Source organism: Artemia franciscana, chromosome 21, assembly GCF_032884065.1.
Source record: "Artemia franciscana chromosome 21, ASM3288406v1, whole genome shotgun sequence".
Lineage (NCBI taxonomy): Eukaryota > Metazoa > Arthropoda > Branchiopoda > Anostraca > Artemiidae > Artemia > Artemia franciscana.
In genome coordinates, this window is record NC_088883.1 from 27765631 (window position 1) to 27793504 (window position 27874).

General features: G+C 35.0%; 1 protein-coding gene across 2 annotated transcripts in view; it reads left to right on the top strand.

Moving 5' to 3' along the window:
* Positions 1–27874, top strand: part of LOC136040543 (lachesin-like) — an 83533-nt gene that overhangs the window by 22726 nt on the left and 32933 nt on the right. For both annotated transcript variants that reach the window (XM_065724744.1, XM_065724745.1), the window contains 2 exons: positions 1529–1635; positions 14440–14625. In XM_065724744.1, coding sequence (XP_065580816.1) covers positions 1529–1635; positions 14440–14625 — 293 coding nt within the window. The remainder of the gene's footprint in view (positions 1–1528; positions 1636–14439; positions 14626–27874) is intronic.

The window sequence follows — 27874 nt, forward strand, 5'->3', positions numbered from 1 at the left end:
AACTTAAAATAAAACCTGTAAAAACTAAAAAAATGTTTTTATTGCACAGAAAAAGAATCTAATTTTACTGCTACAACTTTGAAGTACCAAGGTCACCAAAAAAACGTTTTCTGCTCGTTCTACCAATCTTAAATCTATTCCTCGCAAAAAACTGCTGTTTTCTAAGATTAGTCTTCTGTTTTTTTTCAAAAAATTTCAAAATTTTTCAGATATTTCGAAATTTTGAAAATAATTCAAAATTTAGGGCTGTATCATATTTAGACTAGTGTTGCCATATGGAACTATGGAAATAAATAGGCAAAACTAATGACATAAATTTTATAAAGCCTTTATTTCGTCAAAATTCCAACACTAGGACTATTGTGGTCTGTTGATTCCCAAAAACAGCTACAACTTGTAAGGAGAGCTACAACCTCTATTTGTTACCATTTGTCTTTGGCTGATTTTTGCAGATATTTCATCAGCGTTTTCTATTTGAATTAAATCACAGTTTTTGAAAGAACATGGAATTAATCCCACTTCATTTCTATATTGAACTTACGTAATATGAGAGGCTTCACATTATGCAAGGTCGAGAGGTTTCAAAATGTGAGAGGTTTTTTTTTCTAGGACATAAAATGGGCCTGGAGATCATTATTTGTTTGCCCAGATTCTTTAAGGATTTTAGGGATGTTGTTGATCTGTAGCCTCAATCAGGAGGGAAGGATAAAGGTGTTTGAACTCCCCAGAAATTTTTGCCACCCCAGATTTTGAAAAGTGCTTTTGGGGGTATTTAAATTGAAAATACTTTTTTGGCATTTTCTTTGAAAAATTAAAGCAAACGTAAAATTAAATATTTGAAAACACATCCTCCTCCCACCCTTATTTTTCTTTATTTTTTGCCGCTATGATTTTCTGGAAATAACTTCAAGTTAAAAGCTATGTTAGTAACAGAAAGAAAAATTCCAGAAAAATTCCAGTAACAAAAAAAAATCAAGAATCTTTGTGAGTAATTTAATAAGAAGATAATAAGAGAAAGATAAAACCATAAACTTAACAAGAAAGAGAGAAAAAGCTGAAGCTCCTTTGCTGAGGAGGTTTTTTGGAAACCTGGGGAAATGTCGAATTCTTCCCCCTTATCAGCACAAAATAAGTAATATCATAGGATTTATTCAAATAAACTTCAGTGTGGCGCCCCCTCAAAGGCTGCACCTGAAGATACCTGTCCTCAGACACCACTGCTACAAGATTAATTTTATTTTATTACAATTTTTTATTTATTCTTCTAGGGTTCACTCAAATTTAAATAGAAATTATAGTTATAGAGAATAGAAGAAAGGAATAAAAACATTCATTCTGTTTTTGTTCACAAAGCTTATCATAGTGAAAGTTTTGCCTTTTTATTCAGTCTGTTGAATTGATCTTTTAAAAAGTTGTACAGAGATATTTTCTAATTACTCTTTAATCACTTCTGGCAAGGCAATTTTCTGAATAAACAATCTACAGCTTAGAATATAAGGTCTTTATTTTTTCATTCATGTTTTTCTAGGAAGTAGTTTCACGCCAAAGTTTACAAATCTCCTGGAAAACAAAACAGCTGTTAGAGGCCGAGAAGCTACGTTTTCTTGCCATGTCGCAAACTTGGGAGGATACAGAGTAAGTTCATTCTATCGTTTTTATTTCAATTGGAATAAATAATCAAACTTGACGACAAAACGGTAAAACATCTTTGCTGGAAGATTTGCTAAGTTTTTGCTAAATCTCATATTCAACTAAATTTGGCGAATTCAATAAATAAATCAAACAACTTATTTAAAGAAAACAGAGAAAATAAATATAAAGCTTTAGAACCCCACAAAGGCTCTTTGGCCCCGGAGAGTGGGATGCTAAACATTACATTAAATAATATCACCAAAAGAAAACAGAAAGACAAAAAAAGGGGGAGGAGAAAAAATAGAAACAACCTCAACAAAACAAAAGCATACATGATTATATCAAAGAACAATCATTCGTTAAGTTATAGTAGAAAAAAAAGAAGGACAAGAAGAAAAGGGGGGGGGGGGAGAAACAACGACAACAAAACAAAACCATGCTGGCCCGGAGCGACCCAGCTCAATAGTAATCGAACCACTGAAAATTGGAACTTTGATACCAATAGTTACAGAAACAACCACAACAAAACAAAAGCATACATGATTATATCAAAGAACAATCATTCGTTAAGATATATTAGAAAAAAAAACAAAAAAAGAAGGACAAGAAGAAAAGGGGGGGGGGAAAGAAACAACGACAACAAAACAAAACCATGCTGGCCCGGAGCGACCCGGCTCAATAGTAATCGAACCACTAAAAATTGGAACTTTGATACCAATAGTTACATCAAAAGAATTACATATTAATGCTGATTTTAAATATATAAGTTTAATTAAGATTAGTCTTACCCATCGAAAGTTACGAGCCTGAGAAAATTTGCCTCATTTTTGAAAATAGGGGGAAACACACCCTAAAAGTCATACAATCTTAATGAAAATCACACCATCAGATTCAGCGTATCAGAGAACCTTGTTATAGAAGTTTCAAGCTCCTGTCTACAAAAATGTGGAATTTCGCATTTTTTGCCAGAAGACAGATCACGGATGCGTGTTTATTTGTTTTTTCCCCAGGGGTGATCGTATCGACTGAGTGGTCCTATAATGTCGCGAGAGGGCTCATTCTAACGGAAATGAAAAGTTCTAGTGCCCTTTTTAAGTGACCAAAAAACTGGAGGGCACCTAGGCCCCTTCCCACGCTCATTTTTTCCCAAAAGTCACCGGATCAAAATTCTGAGATAGCCATTTTATTCATCGTAGTCAAAAAACCTATTAACTATGTGTTTACGGATGAAATACTCCCCCGCAGTCCCCGTGGGAGGGGCTGCAAGTTACAAGCTTTGACCTGTGTTTACATACAGTAATGGTTACTGGGAAGTGCACAGATGTTTTCAAGGGAATTGTTTTGGTTTAGGGGTAGAATTGAGGGGGGGGGGGGCTACGTGGGAGAGTATTTCCATGGAGGAACTTCTCATGGAGGAAGAGAATTTCAATGAAGGGGGCGCGGGATTTTCTAGCATTATTTGAATAAAACAATGAAAAAATAAATATAAAAAGTTTTTTCTGCTGAAAGTAAGGAGCAGCATTAAAACTTAAAACGAACAAAAATTATTACGTATATGAGGGGTTTACCTCCTCGTTATACCTCACTCTTTACGCTAAAGTATTTTTAGTAATTTTAACTATTTATTCTACGGCCTTTGTGATTCAGAGGTCATTCTTAAGGAATTAGGACATTTAAGCCTTAGTGTAAAGAGCGAGGTATCGACGAGGGTTGAACCTCCTCATATACGCAATTAAAAGTTCGTTACGTAATTTAATTCGTAAGTTACGCATATTTTTTATCAATGAAAACGTTTGTAAAAAATTAAAAGTTCTACCTGCCTTTTTAAGTAATCAAAAAACTGGAGGGAAACTAGGCCTGCTCCTTCACTCCTTTTTTCTCAAAGTCTTCCGATAGTTGCAATTAATTAATATGCAAATTTTGTTTTAATTATTTATTTGCGGATAGCCAAGATCAAAACATGCACTAATTCAAAAACGGCCAGAAATCAAATAGAAAAAAAACAAGTTTCTTTAAATGAAAGTAAGGAGCAACAATAAAACCTAAAACGAACAGAAATTACTCCGTATATGAAAGGGGCTTTTCCTCCTATACGCCCCGCTCCTTACGCTAAAGTTTCTTACTGTTTTAAAAAGTAGAGTTAAAAGAAAGAGTCAAACTTTAGCGTAAAGAGCGGGGCGTTGAGGAGGAAAAGCCCCTTTCATATACGGAATAATTTCTGTTCGTTTTAAGTTTAATGCTGCTCCTTAATTTCATTTAAAAAAACTTTTTTTTTCTATTTAATTATATAAAAGAACAATCCTTCGTCAAGATACAGTAGCAAAAAAACAGAAGGACAAGAAAACAGGGAGAGGAGAAAAAAGAAACAACGACAAAAAAACGAAACCATACATGTTATATCAAAGAACAACATTCGTTAAGATACAGTAGCAAAAAAAACAGAAGGACAAGAAAAAAGGGAGAGAAGGAAAAAAGAAACAACGACAAAAAAACAAAACCATAAATGAATATATCAAAGAACAATCATTCGTTAAGATATAAAAGCAAAACAAAAAAAACAGAACGACAAGAAAAAAGAGAGAGGAGGAAAAAAGAAACTCCGACAACAAAACAAAACCATACATGATTATATCAAAGAACTATAGTTCGTTAAGATACAGTAGTAAAACAAAAAAAAATTAGCAAGAAACAACGACAACAAAACAAAACCATACATGATTATATCAAAGAACAATCATTCGTTAAGATTCAATAGAAAAAAAACAGAAGGACAAGAAAAAAGGGAGAGGAGGAAAAAAAAAACAACGACAACAAAACAAAACCATACATGATTATATCAAAGAACAATCATTCGTTAAGATACAGTAGCAAAACAATAAAAAGTAGCACGAAACAACGACACCAAAACAAAACCATACATGATTATATCTAAGAACAATCATTTGTTAAGATACAGTAGAAAGAAAATAGAAGGACAAGAAAAAAGGGAGGGGAGAAAAAAAGAAACAACGACAACAAAACAAAACCATACCTGATTATATCAAAGAACAATCATGCGTTAAGATACAGTAGCAAAACAATAAAAAGTAGCACGAAACAACGACACCAAAACAAAACCATACATGATTATATCTAAGAACAATCATTCGTTAAGATACGGAAGCAAAAAAAAACAACAAAAAAAAACAAAGGACAAGAAAAAAGGGAGAGGAGAAAAAAAAGAAACAACGACAACAAAACAAAACCATACATGATTATATCAAAGAACAATCATGCGTTAAGATACAGTAGCAAAACAAAAAAAGTAGCACGAAACAACGACACCAAAACAAAACCATACATGATTATATCTAAGAACAATCATTCGTTAAGATACGGAAGCAAAAAAAAAAAAAACAAACAAAGGACAAGAAAAAAGGGAGAGGAGAAAAAAAAGAAACAACGACAACAAAACAAAACCATACATGATTATATCAAAGAACAATCGTTCGTTAAGATACAGTAGCGAAAAAAAGAACAGAAGGACAAGAAAAAAGGGAGAGGAGGAAAAAAAAAACAACGGCAACAAAACAAAAGCATACATGATTATATCAAAGAACAATCATGCGTTAAGATACAGTAGCAAAACAAAAAAAAGTAGCACGAAACAACGACACCAAAACAAAACCATACATGATTATATCAAAGAACAATCATTCGTTAAGATACAGTAGCGAAAAAAACAACAGAAGGACAAGAAAAAAGGGAGGGGAGAAAAAAAAAACAACGACAACAAAACAAAACCATACATGATTATATCAAAGAACAATCATGCGTTAAGATACAGTAGCAAAACAATAAAAAGTAGCACGAAACAACGACACCAAAACAAAACCATACATGATTATATCTAAGAACAATCATTCGTTAAGATACGGAAGCAAAAAAAAAAACAGACAAACAAAGGACAAGAAAAAAGGGAGAGGAGAAAAAAAAGAAACAACGACAACAAAACAAAACCATACATGATTATATCAAAGAACAATCGTTCGTTAAGATACAGTAGCAAAAGAACAGAAGGACAAGAAAAAAGGGAGAGGAGAAAAAAAGAAACAACGACAACAAAACAAAACCATACATGATTATATCAAAGAACAATCATGCGTTAAGATACAGTAGCAAAACAATAAAAAGTAGCACGAAACAACGACACCAAAACAAAACCATACATGATTATATCTAAGAACAATCATTCGTTAAGATACGGAAGCAAAAAAAAAAACAAACAAACAAAGGACAAGAAAAAAGGGAGAGGAGAAAAAAAAGAAACAACGACAACAAAACAAACCATACATGATTATATCAAAGAACAATCGTTCGTTAAGATACAGTAGCAAAAGAACAGAAGGACAAGAAAAAAGGGAGAGGAGAAAAAAAGAAACAACGACAACAAAACAAAACCATACATGATTATATCAAAGAACAATCATTCGTTAAGATATAGTAGAAAAAAAAGAAGGACAAGAAGAAAAGGGGGGGGGAGAAACAACGACAACAAAACAAAACGATGCTGGCCCGGAGCGACCTGGCTCAATAGTAATCGAACCACTAAAAATTGGAACTTTGATACCAATAGTTACAGAAACAACCACAACAAAACAAAAGCATACATTATTATATCAACGAACAATCATTCGTTAAGATATATTAGAAAAAAAAAACAAAAAAAGAAGGACAAGAAGAAAAAGGGGGGGGGGAGAAACAACGACAACAAAACATAAACCATGCTGGCCCGGAGCGACCCGGCTCAATAGTAATCGAACCACTAAAAATTGGAACTTTGATACCAATAGTTGCATCAAAAGAATTACATTTTAATGCTGAGTTTAAATATATAAGTTTAATTAAGATTAGTCTTACCCATCGAAAGTTACGAGCCTGAGAAAATTTGCCTCATTTTTGAAAATAGGGGGAAACACTCCCTAAAAGTCATACAATTTTAAAGAAAATCCCACCATCAGATTCAGCGTATCAGTGAACCTTATTATAGAAGTTTAAAGCTCCTGTCTACAAAAATGTGGAATTTCCCATTTTTTGCCAGAAGAGAGATCACGGATGCGTGTTTATTTGTTTTTTCCCCAGGGGTGATCGAATCGACTGAGTGGTCCTATAATGTCGCGAGAGGGCTAATTCTAACAGAAATGAAAAGTTCTAGTGCCCTTTTTAAGTGACCAAAAAAACTGGATGGCACCTAGGCCCCTTCCCACGCTCATTTTTTCCCAAAAGTCACCGCATCAAAATCCTGAGATAGCCATTTTATTCATCGTATTCAAAAAACCTATTAACTATGTGTTTACGGATGACTTACTCCCCCGCAGTCCCCGTGGGAGGGGCTGCAAGTTACAAACTTTGACCTGTGTTTACATACAGTAATGGTTACTGGGAAGTGTACAGATGTTTTCAGGGGAATTGTTTTGTTTTAGGGGTAGAATTGAGGGGGGGCTCCGTGGGAGGATATTTCCATGGAGGAACTTTTCATGGAGGAAGAGAATTTCAATGAAGGGGGCGCGGGATTTTCTAGCATTATTTGAATAAAACAATGAAAAAATAAACATAAAAAGTTTTTTCTACTGAAAGTAAGGAGCAGCATTAAAACTTAAAACGAACAAAAATTATTACGTATATGAGGGGTTTACCTCCTCGTTATATCTCACTCTTTACGCTAAAGTATTTTTAGTAATTTTAACTATTTATTCTACGGCCTTTGTGATTCAGAGGTCATTCTTAAGGAATTGGGACATTTAAGCTTTAGTGTAAAGAGCGAGGTATCGACGAGGGTTGAACCTCCTCATATACGCAATTAAAAGTTCGTTACGTAATTTAATTCGTGAGTTACGCATGATTTTTATCAATGAAAACGTTTGTAAAAAATTAAAAGTTCTACCTGCCTTTTTAAGTAATCAAAAAACTGGAGGGAATATAGGCCTGCTCCTTCACTCCTTTTTTCTCAAAGTCTTCCGATAGTTGCAATTAATTAATATGCAAATTTTGTTTTAATTATTTATTTGCGGATAGCCAAGATCAAAACATTTACTAATTCAAAAATGGCCAGAAATTAAATAGAAAAAAAAAACAAGTTTCTTTAAATGAAAGTAAGGAGCAACATTAAAACTTAAGACGAACAGAAATTACTCCGTATATGAAAGGGGCTTTTCCTCCTCAACTCCCCGCACCTTACGCTAAAGTTTCTTACTGTTTTAAAAAGTAGAGTTAAAAGAAAGAGTCAAACTTTAGCGTAAAGAGCGGGGCGTTGAGGAGGAAAAGCCCCTTTCATATACGGAGTAATTTCTGTTCGTTTTAAGTTTTAATGTTGCTCCTTACTTTCATTTAAAAAAAACCTTTTTTTTCTATTTAATTATATCAAAGAACAATCCTTCGTCAAGATACAGTAGCAAAAAAACAGAAGGACAAGAAAACAGGGAGAGGAGGAAAAAAGAAACAACGACAAAAAAACGAAACCATACATGTTTTATCAAAGAACAACATTCGTTAAGATACAGTAGCAAAAAAAACCAGAAGGACAAGAAAAAAGGGAGAGAAGGAAAAAAGAAACAACGACAACAAAACAAAACCGTACATGAATATATCAAAGAACAATCATTCGTTAAGATACAGTAGCAAAACAAAAAAACAGAACGACAAGAAAAAAGAGAGAGGAGGAAAAAAGAAACTCCGACAACAAAACAAAACCATACATGATTATATCAAAGAACTATAGTTCGTTAAGATACAGTAGTAAAACAAAAAAAGATAGCAAGAAACAACGACAACAAAACAAAACCATACATGATTATATCAAAGAACAATCATTCGTTAAGATACAATAGAAAAAAACCCAGAAGGACAAGAAAACAGGGAGAGGAGGAAAAAAGAAACAAAAACAACAAAACAAAACCATACATGATTATATCAAAGAACAATCATGCGTTAAGATACAGTAGAAAGAAAATAGAAGGACAAGAAAAAAGGGAGAGGAGAAAAAAAGAAACAACGACAACAAAACAAAACCATACATGATTATATCAAAGAACAATCATGCGTTAAGATTCAATAGCAAAAAAACAGAAGGACAAGAAAAAAGGGAGAGGAGGAAAAAATAAACAACGACAAAAAACAAAACCATACATGATCAAACAGTTCGTGGTAACGAACTGTAGTAAGGAGCGACCCGGCTCAATAGTAAACGAAACTCTAAAAAACGGAACTTCGATGCTAAAAGATATTAAATAAAAAAAACAAGTTTTTTTAACTGAAAGTAAGGAGCGACAATAAAACTTAAAACGACCAGAAATTACTTCGTATATGAAAGAGGCTGCTTCCTCATCAACGCCTCGCTCTTTACGCTAAAGTTTGACTCTTTCTCTCAATTCTTCTTTTTAAAACAGTAAAAAACTTTAGCGTAAAGAGCGGGGCGTTGATGAGGAAGCAGCCTCTTTCATATACGAAGTAATTTCTGGTCGTTTTAATTTTTAATGTCGCTCCTTACTTTTAGTTATAAAAACTTGTTTTTTTTATTTAATTTCTGGACGTTTTTGAATTAATGCATGTTTTGATTTTGGCTCTCCGCAGAAGAATAAATAAAACAAAATTTGGATTTTTTTTTTTTTGGCTAAATGGCTTTCTCATAATTTTGATCGAATGATTTTGAGAAAAAAGAGCGGGGGAGGAAGCCTAGTTGCCCTCCGGTTTTTTGGTTAATTAAAAAGGCAACTAGAATTTTTGATTTTTTACTAATATTTTTATTAGTAAAAGATTTACGTAACTTATAAATTAGCTTAAGTAAAGAACTTTTGTATTCTCATATTTTTATTACATATATGAGGGGGTTCCCCCCTTGTCAGATCCTCGCTCTTTACATTAAAGCTTAAATTTTGTCCCAATTCATTAAGAATGACCCCAGAATCACAAAAGCTGTAGAATAAATAGTTGAAATTACTAAAAATACTTTAGCGTAAAGAGCGAGGTATTAGGAGGAGGTGAGACCCTCAAATGGGTAATAATTTCTGTTTGTTTTAAGTTTTAATGCTGCTCCTTACTTCCAGCTGAAAAAACTTTTTCATATTTATTTTTTCATTTTTTTTAAATAATGCTAGTAAATCCTGCGCTCCCTTCATGAAGATTTTCTTCCGCCATGACAAACTATCGATGGAAAGTTCCCCCAGCATATCCCTCTCTTCTCACCCCCTCCCCCAACCAGAAAAATCCTCCTGAAAACGCCTGTACGCTTCCCAATAACCATTACTATATGTAAGCACTGGTCAAAGTTTTTAACTTGTTGCCCCTCCCACGGGGACTGTGAGGGAGTAAGTCGTCCCCAAAGACATAGTTATAAGGTTTTCGACTACGCTAAATAAAATGGCTATCTCAGAATTTTGATTTGTTGACTTTGGTAAAATAAATAGCTTGGGAGGGGGCCTAGGTGCCCTCCAATTTTTTTGGTCACTTAAAAAGGGCACTAGAAATTTTCATTTCCGTTAAAATGCGCCCTCTTGCAACATTTTAGGACAACTGGGTCGATACGATCACCCCTGGGAAAAAGAAAAAAAAAACAAACAAAAAAACAAAAAACCTATTAAACACGCATCCGTGATCTGCCTTCTGGCAAAAAATACAAAATTCCACATTTTTGTAGATAGGAGCTTGAAACTTCTACAGTAGGGTTCTCTGATACGGTGAATCTGATGGTGTGATTTTTGTAAAGATTCTATGACTTCTAGGGGGCGTTTCCCCCTATTTTCTAAAATAACGCAAATTTTCTCAGGCTCGTAACTTTTGATGGGTAAGACTAAACTTGATGAAACTTATATATTTAAAATCAGAATTAAAATGCGATTCTTTTGATCTATGTATTGGCATCAAAATTCTATTTTTTAGAGTTTTGGTTACTATTGAGCCGGGTCGCTCCTTACACGAACTGTTTGATATCAAAAGAATCGGATTTTTATGCTAGATTTTAAGTATATAAGTTTCATCAAATTTAGTCTTTGTCATCAAAAGATAAGAGCCTGAGAAAATTTGCCTTATTTTGGAAAATAGGGGGAAAAGGAGGAGTTTCAAGCTCCTATCTACAAAAATGTGGAATTTCGTATTTTTGCCAGAAGACATATCACGGGTGCGTGTTTATTTGTTTGTTTTTTTCCCAGGGGTCATCGTATCGACCAATTGGTCCTACAGTGTTGCAGGAGGGCTCATTCTAACGGAAATGAAAAGTTCTAGTGCCCTTTTTAAGTGACAAAAAAATCGGAGGACACCTAGGCCCCCTCCTACGCTCATTTTTTCCCAAAGTCAACGGATAAAAATTTTGAGATAGCCATTTTGTTCCGCATAGTCGAAAACCATAAGAACTATGTCTTTGGGGATGACTTACTCCCCCACAGTCCCTGGGGGAGGGGCTGCAAGTTACAAACTTTGACCAATGTTTACATACAGTAATGGTTATTGGGAAGTGTACTGACGTTTTCAGGGGGATTTTTTTGGTTTGGGTGTGGGGTTGAGGGGAGGGGGTTATGTGGGAGGATCTTTCCTTGGAGGAATATTTCATGGGGGGAAGAGAAATTCAATGAACAGGGCACAGGATTTTCTAGCATTACTATTAAAAAAAACGATGAATATAAACATGAAAAAGTTTTTTTCAATTGAAAGTAAGGAGTAGCATTAAAACTTAAAACGAACAGAGATTATTACACATATGAGGGGTTCTAAGATACTTTAGCATAAAGAGCGAGGTATTTAGGAGGAGATAAATACTTCGCTCTTTATGCTAAAGTATTTTTAGTAATTTCAACTATTTATTCTACGGCCTTTCTGATTCAGGGGTCATTCTTAAAGAATTGGGACAAAACTTAAGATTTAGTGTGAAAAGCGAGGTATTAATGAGGGGACAAACCCCCTCATATATATAATCAAAAATATAAGAATATAAAAGTTTGTTACGTAAGTTAATTCTTAAGTTACGTGTATTTTTTACTAATAAAAACGTTCATTAAAAATTAAAAGTTCTAGTTGCCTTTTTAAGTAACCGAAAAATTGGAGGGCAACTATGCCTCCTTCCCCACCCCTTATTTCTCAAAATCGTCTGATCAAAACTAAGAGAAAGCCCTTTAGCCAAAAAAAGAATTAATATACAAATTTCATTTTAATAATTTATGTACGGAGAGCAAAAATCAAACATGCATTAATTCAAAAACGTTCAGAAATTAAATATAAAAAAACTAGTTTTTTTTTAACTGAAAGTAAGGAGCGACATTAAAACTTAAAACGAACAGAAATTACTCCGTATATGAAATGGGCTGTCCCCTCCGCAATCCCTCGCTCTTTACGCTAAAGTTTGACTCTTTGCCACAATTCTACTTTTTAAAACAATTAAAAACTTTAGCGTGAAGAGGGAGGGATTGCGGAGAGGACAACCCATTTCATATACGGAGTAATTTCTGTTCGTTTTAAGTTTTAATGTCGCTCCTTACTTTCAGTTACAAAAACTAGTTTTTTTATATTTTTATATCAAAGAACAATCGTTCGTTAAGATACAGTTGGAAAAAAAACAGAAGGACAAGAAAAAAGGGAGAAGAAAAAAAGAAACAATGACAAAAAAAAAAACCATACATGATCATATCAAAGAACAGTCATTCGTGAAGATACAATAACAAAATCAACAGAAGGACAAGAAAAAAGGGGGAGGAGAAAAAAGATACAGTATAGCAAAAAAACAGAAGGACAAGAAAAAAGAACCAAAGACAAAAAACAGCGAACAACGAAGAACAACGAAAGAACAATCATTAGTTAAGATAAAGTAGCAAAAAATAGAAGGATAAAGGCTTCGTTTAGGAGGGGCGTGACCCTTGATTCTCCGGATGTAGACACCTTTTCCCCCCAATAAATATGCTGGAGCTACATTCCTGATAAAGGAAATGGAAAAGAGACTAATCAACTGAAAAAATTGAAAAAAAACAAGAATAACCCCTTATGCCAAGCCTTATATTCGACTATGAACTATCAGTTTCACTGAATGACACCTACCCTCTTATGGTAAAAATACTAATAAAACGCACAACTGAATCCCCATGTAACTCGACCTCCGTACAACTGAACCTTTATTCAACACGACCCCAGTGCAACTGAACCTTAATCTAACAGAGTCATGTACAGCTCAACCCCGCTGTAGCTGATCCCTCGTTCAACTCACTTCCCGATTAGCTCAACTATTGTTTTTTAATTTATGCCTCTTCAATGCAAAACTATTCCCCCTCCCGTAAAAAGACAGCAATTAATTCTTCTGTCTTATATAATAATCATTCTTAAAATAATATTTTTAAAAAGGTAAAAATTAATGTTCAATCCTTCTTGCTTCACGTTTTTTTGTTCTTTGACTTTATTATGGATCTTCGAGGGGGTATTAGTATTCATCCAATTGTGAAAATCTTTTTCAATGTAGCAAAAAATATTACTGAAACTTTGACTAAATTTTCAAATTCTGTCCAAAATCATAAATACAATCTTACACTTCAATTTTCAAAACAGCAGAAATGAAAAGTGGACCGCTACCAATCAATATATAAATTTATTTTCATTAATATATACAAGTTATCAGCAAGAAAACAGCGGTTTATGGGACAAGCACCATCATATTTTGGTTAGTCCTGGTCACGATTTGAAAAATGATCAGAAATTCAAACAATAAAATTTTCCAACTGAAATTAAGGAGAGAAAAATCAAAGCTTGAAAAAAAAAATGATTCCATATATGATGATGTTTGTACCCTTGTTAACCGCTCACTCTTTACGCTAAATTTGACTTTTTGTCCATTTTTTTTTAAGACTCCTGAAACAGACTCCTGAAAGAGTCCTCTGAATGGAAATAAGAGGACGTTTTAAGAACTAAAAAACTTTAGCATCAGGAGTAATAAGTTGAGTTGGGAGCAACTCCCTTATATATAGAATAACTTCTGTTCGCTTTAATTATGGTGTTTCTCTTCACTTTCAGTTGAATTTTGAGAAAATCTCAATAAGAAACATGACACAGTAATCCTAAAATAAAATCTGCGTATAGCATCCCAGGTCTTCAAATAAGTGATATCAAAGTGGATTGTTTCTTAAACGCAGGTTCCATGGAGGTTGAACTCAGAGGGCCAGGACATGGCTAAGGTCAGACCTGGACGTTGAAGACACAAATTCATTGACACAAAAGCTGTTTTATCTCCTACCTGAAATCTTCTACTAATTTTGAATTTCAGGCTGGTTGGGTCAAAGCTGATACTAAATCTAAACAAATATTATATTGACGTACCGAAGATAATAGGGTACGTGGAGTTACCCTTCCCCCTCTCTCCAAAAAAAATGTTTCAAGCATTATTTATGAAAATTTGAATCATATCCACTTGATAAATTTTATGCATTTACCTTCAATTTAGAATGAGTAAACTTCTGCTTGATATATGCCTACATAATGGTCTATATCAGTCACTCTCAACCAATCACTAATTTTTAGCTGTGAAAACAGTCGTTTGAGATTCTGCAACGGATACCTGAAGCCTTACACCAAAAGAGTATTTATTCGAGTAACAGCAATATAGTAGTTCGATGGATTTTATTCGTAGCTTGAATAAGCCTACCCTGTTATGTCTCCGGCTGGGGCAATAAGTTGGAATTTCCTTGAAGCTTTTTTTGTCGCAAGGGAGCGGCAAGTTTTCGCTACCGTTTTTCTTTCTTTTTTTATGCACGTCATCCGATAGACTCTGCGGCTAGTTGATTATATATTTATTTTTGATTACAGGTTGGCTGGGTCAAAGCTGACACTAAAGCCATACAAGCGATCCATACCCACGTGATAACCCACAACCAGCGTGTAACTGTTTCACATAACGGACATACATTATGGAATTTGCATTTAGATGATGTACATACTGAAGACGCGGGAGCGTACATGTGCCAAATCAATACTGACCCTATGAAGTATCAGGCTAGTTTGCTATTTTTCTAAATTATTTATCTGCGACAACTGTTGCCAGCCTTTGGGGCTTATCAGGGTTCCTAGTGATTTATTTTCTTGCCTAATGATTTCATTTCGGCTGGTGATTATTTGAAAAAAAATCTATGACCTTATAATTGTTTTTTCTTTTCGCAGGACATATTAGTACGCATCAAAAATCACATCCAAATTGAAAAGAAGTGGTTCACCCCTTGGTGGTGGACAGACTCATATAAATACAACTAAAATATGGCCCTTAGAAGGGATTCTCTCCACCCTCTTTAGTATGTCTTTCGCACATTATTGTATAGTTTTTTTTTTACTAATTGCTATATCGTGACAGTCGGATTTTGACCAACAGGAGTGACTCCCAGGTCTTGAAAGGATGACGCAAAATATCAAAGTTTATGACAACATTTCCATGCAAAATCAGTTTGCTATTAAGTGCTGGAATTTCATTGTCTTTGGCAGCCTGTAAATACCAAGAAACATTTCCTCTCAATCCGAAGGGGGGAGAATAATAATTCCTTTTACTGACAGTGAAAGAAAAGGTCAAAATCATCCTCCTTAGCACCGCTTGGTAAAAAACTATTCTTTGGTAAAAAACTATTCGCTTGGAAATAAATTTCCAAGCGTAAAATTATCATTAATAATAAATAAAACTATAAAACTATCAATAAATAAAATAAAATAAATAAATAACTAATAAATAAAAAAATCAATACAATAAAAAACCAAAAAATACTAACAGAATCTACCACAGAGAGATGCTTGACTCTGTGCCTTCTAAAGGCCGGACGTAACTTGCTCTTTACGATAAAAACTTTTATTTTGAGTATTATTTATTATTCAAAACATCAAAACAAGAAAATAAATTACCCTTACACCCAAGATTGCTGAAAAGAATATATAAATGTGGTTTGACAGTTAAATGTATGCTGATGTTAATTCATGAAAGTCTTAACAGGAGTGAATTTATTGAATTAATCCCTCTTTTATAACCAAAAGAGAAAATATTTGAAATGTATTTTTTTCAGTAAAGAACAAATTGTGTTCTGGTTTTTAGGGGGCACAGGGGGTATTAGAACTTTTAATTTCAAATCAAATGAGCCCCATCTGAAGTTATTACGACGACACCCTCCTTACGAAGTGCCATGGTAAAAAAACAAGAGCTAAGAGCTCGTATGGCACTTATGACGAGGTCGGGAGAGCCAAGAACCAAGAGCTTATACGGCATGACCTTAGCAAAATTCTAAAAATCAATAGATTGATTTAAAAGGAAACTCAGAGGCTACTCATTTTTTCTAATTTTTCCTCTGCCTCCAGCCCCCCAGAAGGTTGAAGTGGGGAAAACGACTTTATCAAGTCACTTTGTGCAGGTCCCTGACACGCCTACCAATTTCATCTTCCTAGCTCGTCCAGAAGCACCAAACTCGCCAAAGCACTGGACCCCCTTAACTCCCCCAAAGAGAGCGGATCCAGTCCGGTTACGTCAATCACGTATCTACGACATTTGCTTATTCTACCCACTAAGTTTTATCCTGATCTCCCCACTCTAAGCCTTTTCCAAGATTTTCGGTTTCCCCCTCAAACTCCTCTCAATGTCACCATATCTTTCGAGATTTAAAATAAGAACTCTGAGACATGAGTTCCTTCTAAATATCAAATTTAATTAAGATCCGGTCACCCATTCTTATGTTAAAAATACCTCAATTTCTCTAATTTTTCCGAATTAAACCCCTCTCCAGCTCCCCCAAAGAGAGTGGATTCAGTCTGTTATGTCAATCACGTATCTAGGACTTGCTGGTTATTCTTCCCGCCCAGTTTCATCCTGATCTCTCCACTCTAAGCGTTTTCCAAGATTTTCCGTTTCCCCTCCAACTCCCCAATATCACCGGATATGGTCAGGATAAAAAATAAGGTCTCTGAGACACAAGGCCCTTCTTAATATCAAATTTTGTTAAGATCCGATCACCCGTTCGCAAGATACCTCAGTTTTCACGTTTTCCAAGATTTCCAGTTTCTCCATCTAACCCCCCCCCCATGTCACCGGATCTTATCGGGATTTAAAATAAGAGCTTTGAAGCACAAGATCCTTCTAAAGTTCAAATTTCATTAAGATCTGATCACCTGTTCGCAAGTTACAAGTACCTCATTTTTTCTAATTACCCCCCCCCTACCCAACTCCTCCAAATAGATTGGATCTGGCCCACTTATGTCATTCACGTATTTTGGACTTGTCCTTATTCTTCCCACCAAGTTTCATCCTGATCTCTCCACTCTTAGCATTTTCCAAGATTTCTGGTACCTCCCTCCCAACTCCCCCAATGACACTGGATCTGGTTGAAACTTAAAATAAGAGATCTGAGTTACAAGGTCCTTCTAATATGAAATTTCATTAAGATCCGATCACTCCTTCGTAAGTTGAAAATACTTCATTTTTCTAATTTTTCAGCATTAACCCTCCCCCCAACTCCCAAAAAGAGAACGGATTCGATCCATGTTATGTCAATCATGTATCTAAGACTTGTGTTTCATCCCGATCCCTCCACTCTAAGCGTTTTCCAAGATTTTATGTTTCCCCCTCCAACTCCCCCCAATGTCACCGGATCCGGTCGGTATTTAAAATGAGCGCTGAGACACGATATCCTTCTAAATATCATATTTCATTAAGATCCGATCACCCGTTCTTAAGCTAAACATACCTCATTTTTTCTAATTTTTTCGAATTAACCGTCCCCCCCACTCGCCCCTAAGCGGCCGAATCGGGGAAGCGACTATTTCTAATTTCATCTGGTCTGGTGCCTGACACACCTGCCAAATTTCATCGTCCTAGCTTATCTGGAAGTGCCTAAACTAGCAAAACCAGGACAGACAGACCGACAGAATATGCGATCGCTATATATCATTTGGTAAATACCAAGTGCCATAAAAACTATCTAAACAATACATAGAGCCCACTTCCTTCTTTGCTTAGGCAGTGCTATTGCACTACCTAAGATAAATGGATTGTATAAAAACTGACAAATTTATTTATTTTATTGGATAGAAAGTTTACATTTATAGGAAGTATAAATGTAATTTTCCTTGCAACGGTAAGATTTGAACCTGAATACCTATGCATTTAACACAAGCTCTGATCCACTTTACCATCACAAGGTTGACAAATTTACTGTTTCCATCACTTCTTACTTTTAAATATATGCAAGTATAATAAAATGGAAAACTTCTTGAATACAGCAAATTTGCAACGAGGAAGTACAAAAATGAAAAAGAAAACAAAAATAAAGAATTACAACAAAAAAAATGGAACAACTTGTAAAAAAGAAGAAACACAAACTTCCTTTAAACTTCCGCTCCTTCCTGTGTTAAAACTACAAGTACAGTTTTCCTTCGCTAAGAAGCTTTTCAACTGCCAATTTTGTTGTAAAGGGTTGTAACACCGAATCAGAAAGCTATTTGTGTCCGTGATGTCGATTTTGGAAGATACTGCACAAATAGAAAAGACGTAGAGTGGATTGTAGACTTTGCACATTCTGCCATAAGTTTCCGTATTGGTGCTTTGATTCTCGTATACGTACACAGCTTAATTCTTCCCAGAGCCTAATAATAAAAACAATAATTATTACTGGAACAAAAATTGCTAAAAAAAGAAAGCCTTGAGCCCTCCCTCCCTTTTGTGTTCCTTAGCTTCATCATATTCTCTAAAATTATAAGCAAATCTTTTTTGATAGTCTCAAGAGCGATATTAGTTAATCACAAAGCACCATCCCGTACTTTTCACGGATACTAAATTAATCTTAGTTTGGTCAAGATTCTGTTTCATTTAAAACCCCCTAGATATGGCCAGCAACGACCTGAAATTTTTTGGAATTACTCGTCGTAGCGTACTAATGGACTGGCCATTAATTAGTAATGAACTGACCTTTTATTAGTAATGAACTACTTTTTTATTCTTCCTTGTTATTAGGAATTCAGTCAATTGGATAAGGTTTGTATTTTTCTTTGGGAAACTGTTTAATTTCACATCTGTCTTTAGATATTTCCAAAATGAAAAATGGGATCGCCCAATTGTTTCGTGTCCAGATTATGAATAATACAGTTTGACGAAAAGATTAGTCTTCTGGGACTAGCAATGTAGGAGGGGGGGGTCTTGTCTCTATTATAAAGAAAACACTCGAATATATATATTTTCTTGCATTTTATTATGAACCTGCACCCTTCTCTCAGTTTAGTCCCCCCTAAACAAGATCACTTAGATTTCCTCCAGATCTATTTACATGTCCTCGAAATAGTATCATGGTTGCAGCGTTAGCTGCAACCTAGTGAAGAGCGAACAAGAGCCCATAGTAACTAAAAGTTAAAAATCACGTTTAGGAAAAAACTGCCTAGTGAAAAAATTGCCATCTAATATTGCATCAGAAATGATAACTATTATTTCGTTTCGTCTTAAAAGTAAAAGTTTTTTGCGAAAATAAATTTATGGTGGCTTCGAAAATGGCATCAGATCAAAATGAAGAGTGTACCATTAGAATCAACGTAGTCGAAAACCTTACGCAGGGAATTTACAATCCTTAAGCCGGAACAACCGGAAACTCCAACCGGAACAACCAAGGAAAATCACTTTTTTGCCTTGGTAGCACTGAACTGTCACCTGATTCTTTTTTTTTCCAGGGCTAGCGGTTTACCAGAAAATCATAGAGATAGGCGTAATGGCTCATTCAAAGATATTTCTCACATCTACGTACTTTTACAAATTCCACCCTTTGCAAGTGCCATATGACACAAAAATGACACTTTTTTGCCATTTCTCAAGGGGCGGGGATATCTGGCTACCAAAAGTTCATAGACATATCTTAAATAAAAAAAAAGTAAAGGATACGGCATTAGACTTTACAGTCCCTACCGGCGGTGCTGATCTCCGTTTCTTGGCCCTTCAGCCAGGAAGTGCAATGGGGGGTTGGGGGCCAGCCATCCTGTGCTTTCGCATACCCTTCCTGTTTACCTTCCCCAGATTTCTCCAGGTACCCATTTAGAGCTGGGTCGACTCTGGCTAAGCTTACAGAGTCACGCCACTGACCCCCGTGTCAAACCGAAGAATTGGGTACACTGGGATTCGAACCCGCGTCCTCTCAGACAAAGGATCCCAAATCCAGCGCACCAACCCACCCGGCCAGGACGGCTCTTAAATAGCTCAAATAAAACTATTTCTGATATCTAAGTTTTCCCTGTAAATTCAACCACCTGGGAGTGTCAAATGACGCCAAAAATGGCACTACATCTACGAGTGCCAAATGACATCAAATGGCACTATTGGTGCCATGGCTCAAGTGGAAAAGCTGGGGCTGGTGGGCTATCAGAACTTCTTAGAGAGAAATTTAATAGCTCATTTGAAAGCTATTATTCATATCTGCTTGCTTTTACCATCCGTAAGCGCCACATAGCACTAAAAACGGCACTTTTGGTGCCACTTCTTAGGTGAAAAAGCTTGGAAGGATGAAACGATAGTATTATGATAATTATGATACAAAATCCTTAGCTGGAGATTTATAAGAACCCTTCCCGTATACTTCTTCTCCCATCCCCCTTAGTAAGTATCTTTAGTCTGTTAGGAGAATTCACTATGAACTCTTTAACGCAATCAGCTGACATTAAAGCTTGCAAAATGATTTTAAAAATATCGAATGTTTTTAAGAGGAAAAACTTCATAGAATAACAAATAGCTGGATCTTAAAATTCCAAATGACTATTCCTGGACGTACCCCCTCCCCTTCTCCTGTTCGCAAAAGTTCAGGTTCACCAAATATAGTTTAAGGCTCTCACTCTTTATAATACAAACTTTTATTAAATAGATGTTTTATAATAGCCAGTTACAAATGCATTTGCTGAATACTTTTGGTGATGACATAACTCTCTATAGTCTTTGGGAAAAGGGCTATAAGTTATACATTTTGGTCCTAGAGGAACAAATAGATTGAATTTGATCATCAGCCCCCGTAGTTCAGTTATAAGCGCGTTAAAGTTTGGATCAGAATGGGAAGGGTTCAGTTCCTTAATCAGGTATTTTTTTTTCTAATCCTGGTTTTTATACCTTATATATGATTATTTTTCAGCTAATTCACTATTTTCGTTATTTTTTTGTGAACTGTGAAGTGCCCCATACTAGAAATACAGAAGAGAGAATAATGAGGACTTTTTTCCCAAGACAGTGAACGAACAAAACCTATTTGAATATTGGCCTATTTGAATATATCTAAGGGCCGTCTTCAGCACAGAAAATAATAAACAATAACACACTTTCAATAAAAGTTCTTGGTTAAAATCCATCTTTTAAAATAGCCCAAGCATCATTACTTCTTAACGAATTAAATAAAAAAAACAAGTTTTTTCAGCTGTAAGTAAGGAGCGACATTAAAACGTAAAACGAACAGAAATTACTTCGTATATGAAAGGGGCTGCTTCCTCATCAACGCCCCGCTCTTTACGCTAAAGTTTGACTCTTTCTCTCAACTCTTCTTTTTAAAACAGTAAAAAACTGATTTGTCTTGTGGCAAAAAGATTCTATGACTTTTAGGGAGTGTTTCGCCCTATTTTCTAAAATAACGCAAATTTTCTCAGACTCGTAACTTTTGATGCGGAAAACTAAAATTGATGAAACTTATATATTTAAAATCAGCATTAAAATGCGATTCTTTTGATGTAGCTATTGATATCAAATTTCCATTTTTTAGAGTTTTGGTTTCTATTGAGCCGGGTCGCTCCTTACTACAGTTCGTTACCACGAACTGTTTGAAAGTTCAGCCAAGACTGTGTGCTAAAAGCTAACATTTTATAAGCTAAAAAGGTTCATTCATTTCACTAACTGTATTCATCAAAAATTGGAATCATTTCTTATTGCGAAATTACATAAAAAAAACTAGTTTTTTTAACTGAAAGCAAGGAGCGACATGAGCGAGGGATTACGAGGGGAAAACCCATTTCATATACGGATTAATTTCTGTTCGTTTTAAGTTTTAATGTCGCTCCTTACTTTCAGTTAAAAAACTAGTTTTTTTATGTAATTTCTGAACGTTTTTGAATTAATGCATGTTTGATTTTGGCTCTCCACACATAAATTATTAAAATGAAATTTGCATATTAATTCCTTTTTTGGCTAAATGGCTTTCTCTTAGTTTCGATCAGACGATTTTGAGAAATAAGGGATGGGGAAGGATGCCTAGTTGCCATGCAATTTTTCGGTTACATAAAAAGGCAACTATAAATTTTTATTTTTAACGAATTTTTTATTAGTAAAAAATATACGTAACTTAAGAATTAACTTAAGTAACAAACTTTTATATTCGTTAGTTTTATTATGTATATGAGGGGATTTGTACCCTCGTATATACCTTGTTCTTTACACTAAGTAGTAAGTTTTGTCCCAATTCTTTGAGAATGACCCCTGAATCAGAAAGGCCGTAGAATAAATAGTTGAAATTACTAAAAATACAATAGCATAAAGAGCGAGGTATTTATCTCCTCCTAAATACCTCGCTCTTTGTGCTAAAGTATTTTTAGAACCCCTCATATGCGTAATAATCTCGGTTCGTTTTAAGTTTCAATGCTACTCTTTAATTTCAATTGAAAAAACTTTTCCATGTTTATTTTTTCATTGTTTTTTTATACTAATTTTAGAAAATCATGCGCCCTTTTCATTAAATTTCTGTTCCCTCATGACATATTTCTCCAAGGAAAGATCCTCCCACATAGCCCCCTCCCCTCAACCCCACCCCCAAAACCAAAAAAAAATCACCTGAAAACGACTGTACACTTCCCAATAACCACTATTATATGTAAACACTGGTCGAAGTTTGTAACTTGCAGCCCCTCCCCCAGGGACTGTGGGGAGTAAGTCATTCCCAAAGACATAGTTATTATGGTTTTTGACTATGCGGAACAAAATGGCTATCTCAAAATTTTGATCTGTTGACTTTGGAGAAAAAATGAGCGTGGGAGGGGGCCTAGGTGCCCTCCAATTATTTTGGTCAGTTAAAAAGGGCACTAGAACTTTTCATTTCTGTTAGAATGAGCCCTCTTGCGACATTCTAGGACCACTTGGTCGATACGATGACCCCTAGGGAAAAGAAAAAAAAAAACAAACAAATAAACACGCACCCGTGATTTGTCTTCTGGCAAAAAATACGAAATTCCACATTTTTGTAGATAGGAGCTTGGAAATTTTGCTATATGGTTCTCTGATACGCCAAATGCGATGGTGTGATTTTCGTTAAGATTCTGTGACTTTTAGGGGGTGTTTTCCCCTATTTTCTAAAATAAGGCATATTTTTTCAGGCTCGCAACTTTTGATGACACAGACTAACTTTGATGAAACTGTTCGTTACCACGAACTGTTTGATAAAAAAAACTAGTTTTTTAAAACTGAAAGTAAGGAGCAAAATTAAAACTTAAAACGAACAGAAATTGCTCCGTATAGGAAATGGGTTGTCCCCTTCGCAATCCCTCCCTCTTTACGCTAAAGTTTTTAATTGTTTTAAAAAGTAGAATTGTGGCAAAGAGTCAAACTTTAGCGTTAAGAGCGAGGGATTGCGGAGGGGAAAACCCATTTCATATACGGAGTAATTTCTGTTCGTTTTAAGTTTTAATGTCGCTCCTTACACTCAGTTAAAAAAACTAAAAGTTAAAAGTTTTTTTTATTTAATTTCTGGATGTTTTTTTAATTAATACATGCTTGATTTTGGCTCTCCGCACATAAATTATTAAAATGAAATTTGCATATTAATTCTTTTTTTGGCTAAATCTCTTAGTTCTGATCAGACGATTTTGAGAAAAAGGGGTGGGGAAGGAGGCCTAGGTGCCCTCCAATTTTTTGGTTACTTAAAAAGGCAGCTAGAGCTTTTAATTTTTAACGAATGTTTTTATCAGTAAAAAATATATGTAACTTAAGAATTAACTTACGTAACAAACTTTTAGATTCTTTAATTTTTATTATGTATATGAGGGGGTTTGTCCCCTCGTTAATACCTCACTCTTTACACTAAATCTTAAGTTTTGTCCCAATTCTTTAAGAATGATCCCTGAATCAGAAAGGCCGTAGAATAGATAGTTGAAATTACTAAAAATACTTTAGCATAAAGAGCGATGTATTTATCTCCTCCTAAATACCTCGCTCTTTATGCTAAAGTATTTTTAGAACACCTCATATGCGTAATAATCTCTGTTTCGTTTTAAGTTTTAATGCTACTCCTTACTTTCAACTGAAAAGCTTTTTCATTTTTATTTTTTCATTGTTTTTTTATAGTAATGCTAGAAAATCTCTCGCCCTTTTCATTGAATTTTTCTTCCCCCATGACACATTCCTCCAAAGAAAGATCCTCCCACATATACCCCTCCCCTCAACCCAACCCCCAAACCAAAAAAATCCCCCTGAAAACGTCCGTACACTTCCCAATAACCATTACTGTATGTAAACATTGGTCAAAGTTTGTAACTTGCAGCCCCTCCGCCAGGGACTGTGGGTGAGTAATTCATCCCCAAAGACATAGTTATTATGGTTTTCAACTATGCGGAACAAAATGGCTATCTCAAAATTTTGATCTGTTGACTTTGAAAAAAAATAAGCGTTGGAGGGGGCCTAGGTGCCCTCCAATTTCTTTGGTCACTTAAAAAGGGCACTATAACTTTTCATTTTCGTTTAAAATTGAGCATTTTAAGATTGTTCCTTTATTTTTTTTTGTTTCATTTGGTAACACATCTGTGCAATGGTTCAGTCTAATGATTGGCTCTCGTTTTGGTTCTGAAGAGGACATGTCATTATTAGTTTGTAGACAAGTTCAAAGTTAAACCATCTTGATTGTATTAGAACTATAGACTAGCTTTAAAATTTCTATCATAACTTGAAATTTTTTGTTGTATCTAAGAGAAATTACCGGACTTTCAGAATTCATATTGTGGCTTAGTTTATCTTCATTTTGAGTAAAACTGAGGCATATTTCTTAAAATTTAAGAATGTTTATTACCCAATGATAGCATTATAGCTAGCTATAGCTAGCAAGACCAAAATCTTACCTAAAAATCAATCCAATATTTCTGTATTCTGTTCAGTGAATCTGCGGTTGTTAAACAAGTATTAATTTTTATGTTTTTAAGATAATAATAATTTTATACTGAAAGTTACTGATAGCTACTGATGGGACTATGAAGTATTATAGATTAGTTTGTTGTTGTCAAAATATGCACTCACTTTTAACTAATAAATCCACATTCTTATTTTTTATACTTGATTCTTGGGTTTTCAGTAAAGTGATACTTTTCTATAATCCTACAAACATAAGAAAATACGATTGTTTGGTTTATTCCTTGTTTTCCATCGAAAAAACTTATTGAGTCAATAGGGGACCCTACGAGAAATTTTAGACCACTCAAGGGTATGAGACCCCTTTAGGACCCATAACGCTAATACCGGCGTATTTGATTGTTATTGTTGAAATAATTGTAATTTTATTTCAAAAGAGCAATAGTTTTCCCTAGAATTAGGGATAAGAACATATTCCCATTTTATAATTAAACGATTCTATATTATATCTTCAGATAAAAATTTCGTTGCTCAAAAAATTAGTATGCATCTAAAAAAAGATATTAGTCTTCGTTTAACAACCTCGTGTTGGAAAAATTTCCAACTTCTAAACTTGCTGCTACCAAACCAATAAGAAATAGCGGTGTAAAACAGCCTAAAAAAATGGTAAACCTAAAAAACGCCATAAAGGCAGTAGGAGCAATCAGCAATAGAATTGAATTGAATTTTGTAGCCGAAGGGTCATTGACCAGGCTAAAATACACCTGATAAAATACACAAACGCAAAATCATGAAAAAGATAAAAAAAAAATACACTGGTAAATAGACGCAAATAGCGACGAAGACCAAACTACCTTTCCATCATTGAAAACAAAATCCAAGTACAATAATAGGTATTTTTTTTCTATAAGACAATGAAGTGTGAACTTTTAATGAGCATTTCGACACTATACCCAAGGGCTGTCCTCAGCATGACACAAATGGAAATATAAAAATATAAAAGACAAAATTCCATTTAAATATGATCAATAAAATAAAATAAAAAGTTAAAAACAGCCCTAGAATCAACAAAGTCTAACCAGGACTGATAGATAAAATGAAGTGAGATGGTGAAATTCATTCAGACAAATTTTTAAAACTTTTCTAAATTTCTCTTTTGGGCTGTATCAAGGTTATTAACTACTTAGAACAAAAACATAATTTTGTCAATATTGATGTGCTGAACCATGGAAATAAAGACGTAAACCTTATTAGTTACATTTTGGTAACACTTTTTGTCCACAACAAATGGTTTGTCGATTCCCAAACCCAACTGTACCTTCAAAAAAAAAAAAAAAATCACAGCTTCTTATGTTGTTTAGCACCTTAAAGTTGTGTACTGCAGTTGTTTAATCCTAAAGACACTTGCACCTTCAAAGGAAAGTCACACCTTCTTAAGTTGTTTAGTGCCGTTTTTTAGGCCCGAAGACATCTGCACCTTCAAAGTCAAGTCACGCCTTCTTACGCTGTTTAGCGCCATTGCTTAGTCCCAAAGACAGCTGCACCTTTAAAGGGAAGTCTTAAAGCTTCAAAGCTTCTAAAGTTGTTTAGTGGCTTTAAATTGTTTAGTTCCGTTGTTTGGTTCAAAAGACAACTGCACTTTCAAAGTTAAGTCACACCTTCTTTGGTTGTTTAGTGTCGTTGTTTACTCCCAAAGACAGCTGCACCTTTAAAGGGATGTCTTAAAGCTTCAAAGCTTCTTAAGTTGTTTAGTGGCTTTAAATTGTTTAGTGCCGTTGTTTAGTCCCAAAGACAGCTGCACCTTTAAAGGAAAGTCATAGCTTCAAAAGGTGTTTGGTGGCTTTAAATTTTTTAGTGCCGCTGTTTAGTCCCAAAGACAACTGCACCTTTAAAGTCAAATCAAACCTTCTTAGGTTGTTTAGCGCCGTTGTTTAGTCCCAAAGACAGCTGCACCTTTAAAGGAAAGTCATAGCTTCAAAAGGTGTTTGGTGGCTTTAAATTTTTAGTGCCGCTGTTTAGTCCCAAAGACAACTGCACCTTTAAAGTCAAATCAAACCTTCTTAGGTTGTTTAGCGCCGTTGTTTAGTCCCAAAGACAGCTGCACCTTTAAAGGAAAGTCATAGCTTCGAAAGGTGTTTGGTGGCTTCTAAATGTGTTTAGTGGCTTTAAGTTCTTTAGTGCCATTGTTTAGTCCCAAAGACAGATGTACCTTTAAAAGAAATTCATAGCTTTAAGTTAGTTAGTGCCGTTGTTTAGTCCCAAAGACAGCTGCACCTTTAAAGGAAAGTCATAGCTTCAAAAGGTGTTTGGTGGCTTTAAATTTTTTAGTGCCGTTGTTTAGTCCCAAAGACAGCTGCACCTTTAAAGGAAAGTCATAGCTTCGAAAGGTGTTTGGTGGCTTTAAATTTTTTAGTGCCGCTGTTTAGTCCCAAAGACAACTGCACCTTTAAAGTCAAATCAAACCTTCTTAGGTTGTTTAGCGCCGTTGTTTAGTCCCAAAGACAACTGCACCTTTAAAGTCAAATCAAACCTTCTTAGGTTGTTTAGCGCCCTTGTTTAGTCCCAAAGACAGCTGCACCTTTAAAGGAAAGTCATAGCTTCAAAAGGTGTTTGGTGGCTTTAAATTTTTTAGTGCCGCTGTTTAGTCCCACAGACAACTGCACTTTCAAAGGCAAATCACACCTTCTTAGGTTGTTTTGCGCCGTTGTTTAGTCCCAGAGGCAACTGCACTTTCAAAGTCAAATCAAACCTATTTAGGTTGTTTAGTGCCGTTGTTTAGTCCCAAAGACAACTGCACCTTTAAAGTCAAATCGAACCTTCTTAGGTTGTTTAGCGCCGTTGTTTAGTCCCAAAGACAGCGGCACCTTTAAAGCAAAGTCATACATTCTAACGGTGTTTAGTGGCTTTAAGTTCTTTAGTTCCGTTGTTTAGTCCCAAAGACAGCTGCACCTTTAAAGGAAAGTCATAGCTTCAAAAGGTGTTTGGTGGCTTTAAATTTTTTAGTGCCGCTGTTTAGTCCCAAAGACAACTGCACCTTTAAAGTCAAATCACATCTTCTTAGGTTGTTTAGCGCCGTTGTTTAGTCCCAAAGACAGCTGCACCTTTAAAGGAAAGTCATAGCTTCAAAAGGTGTTTAGTGGCTTTAAGTTCTTTAGTTCCGTTGTTTAG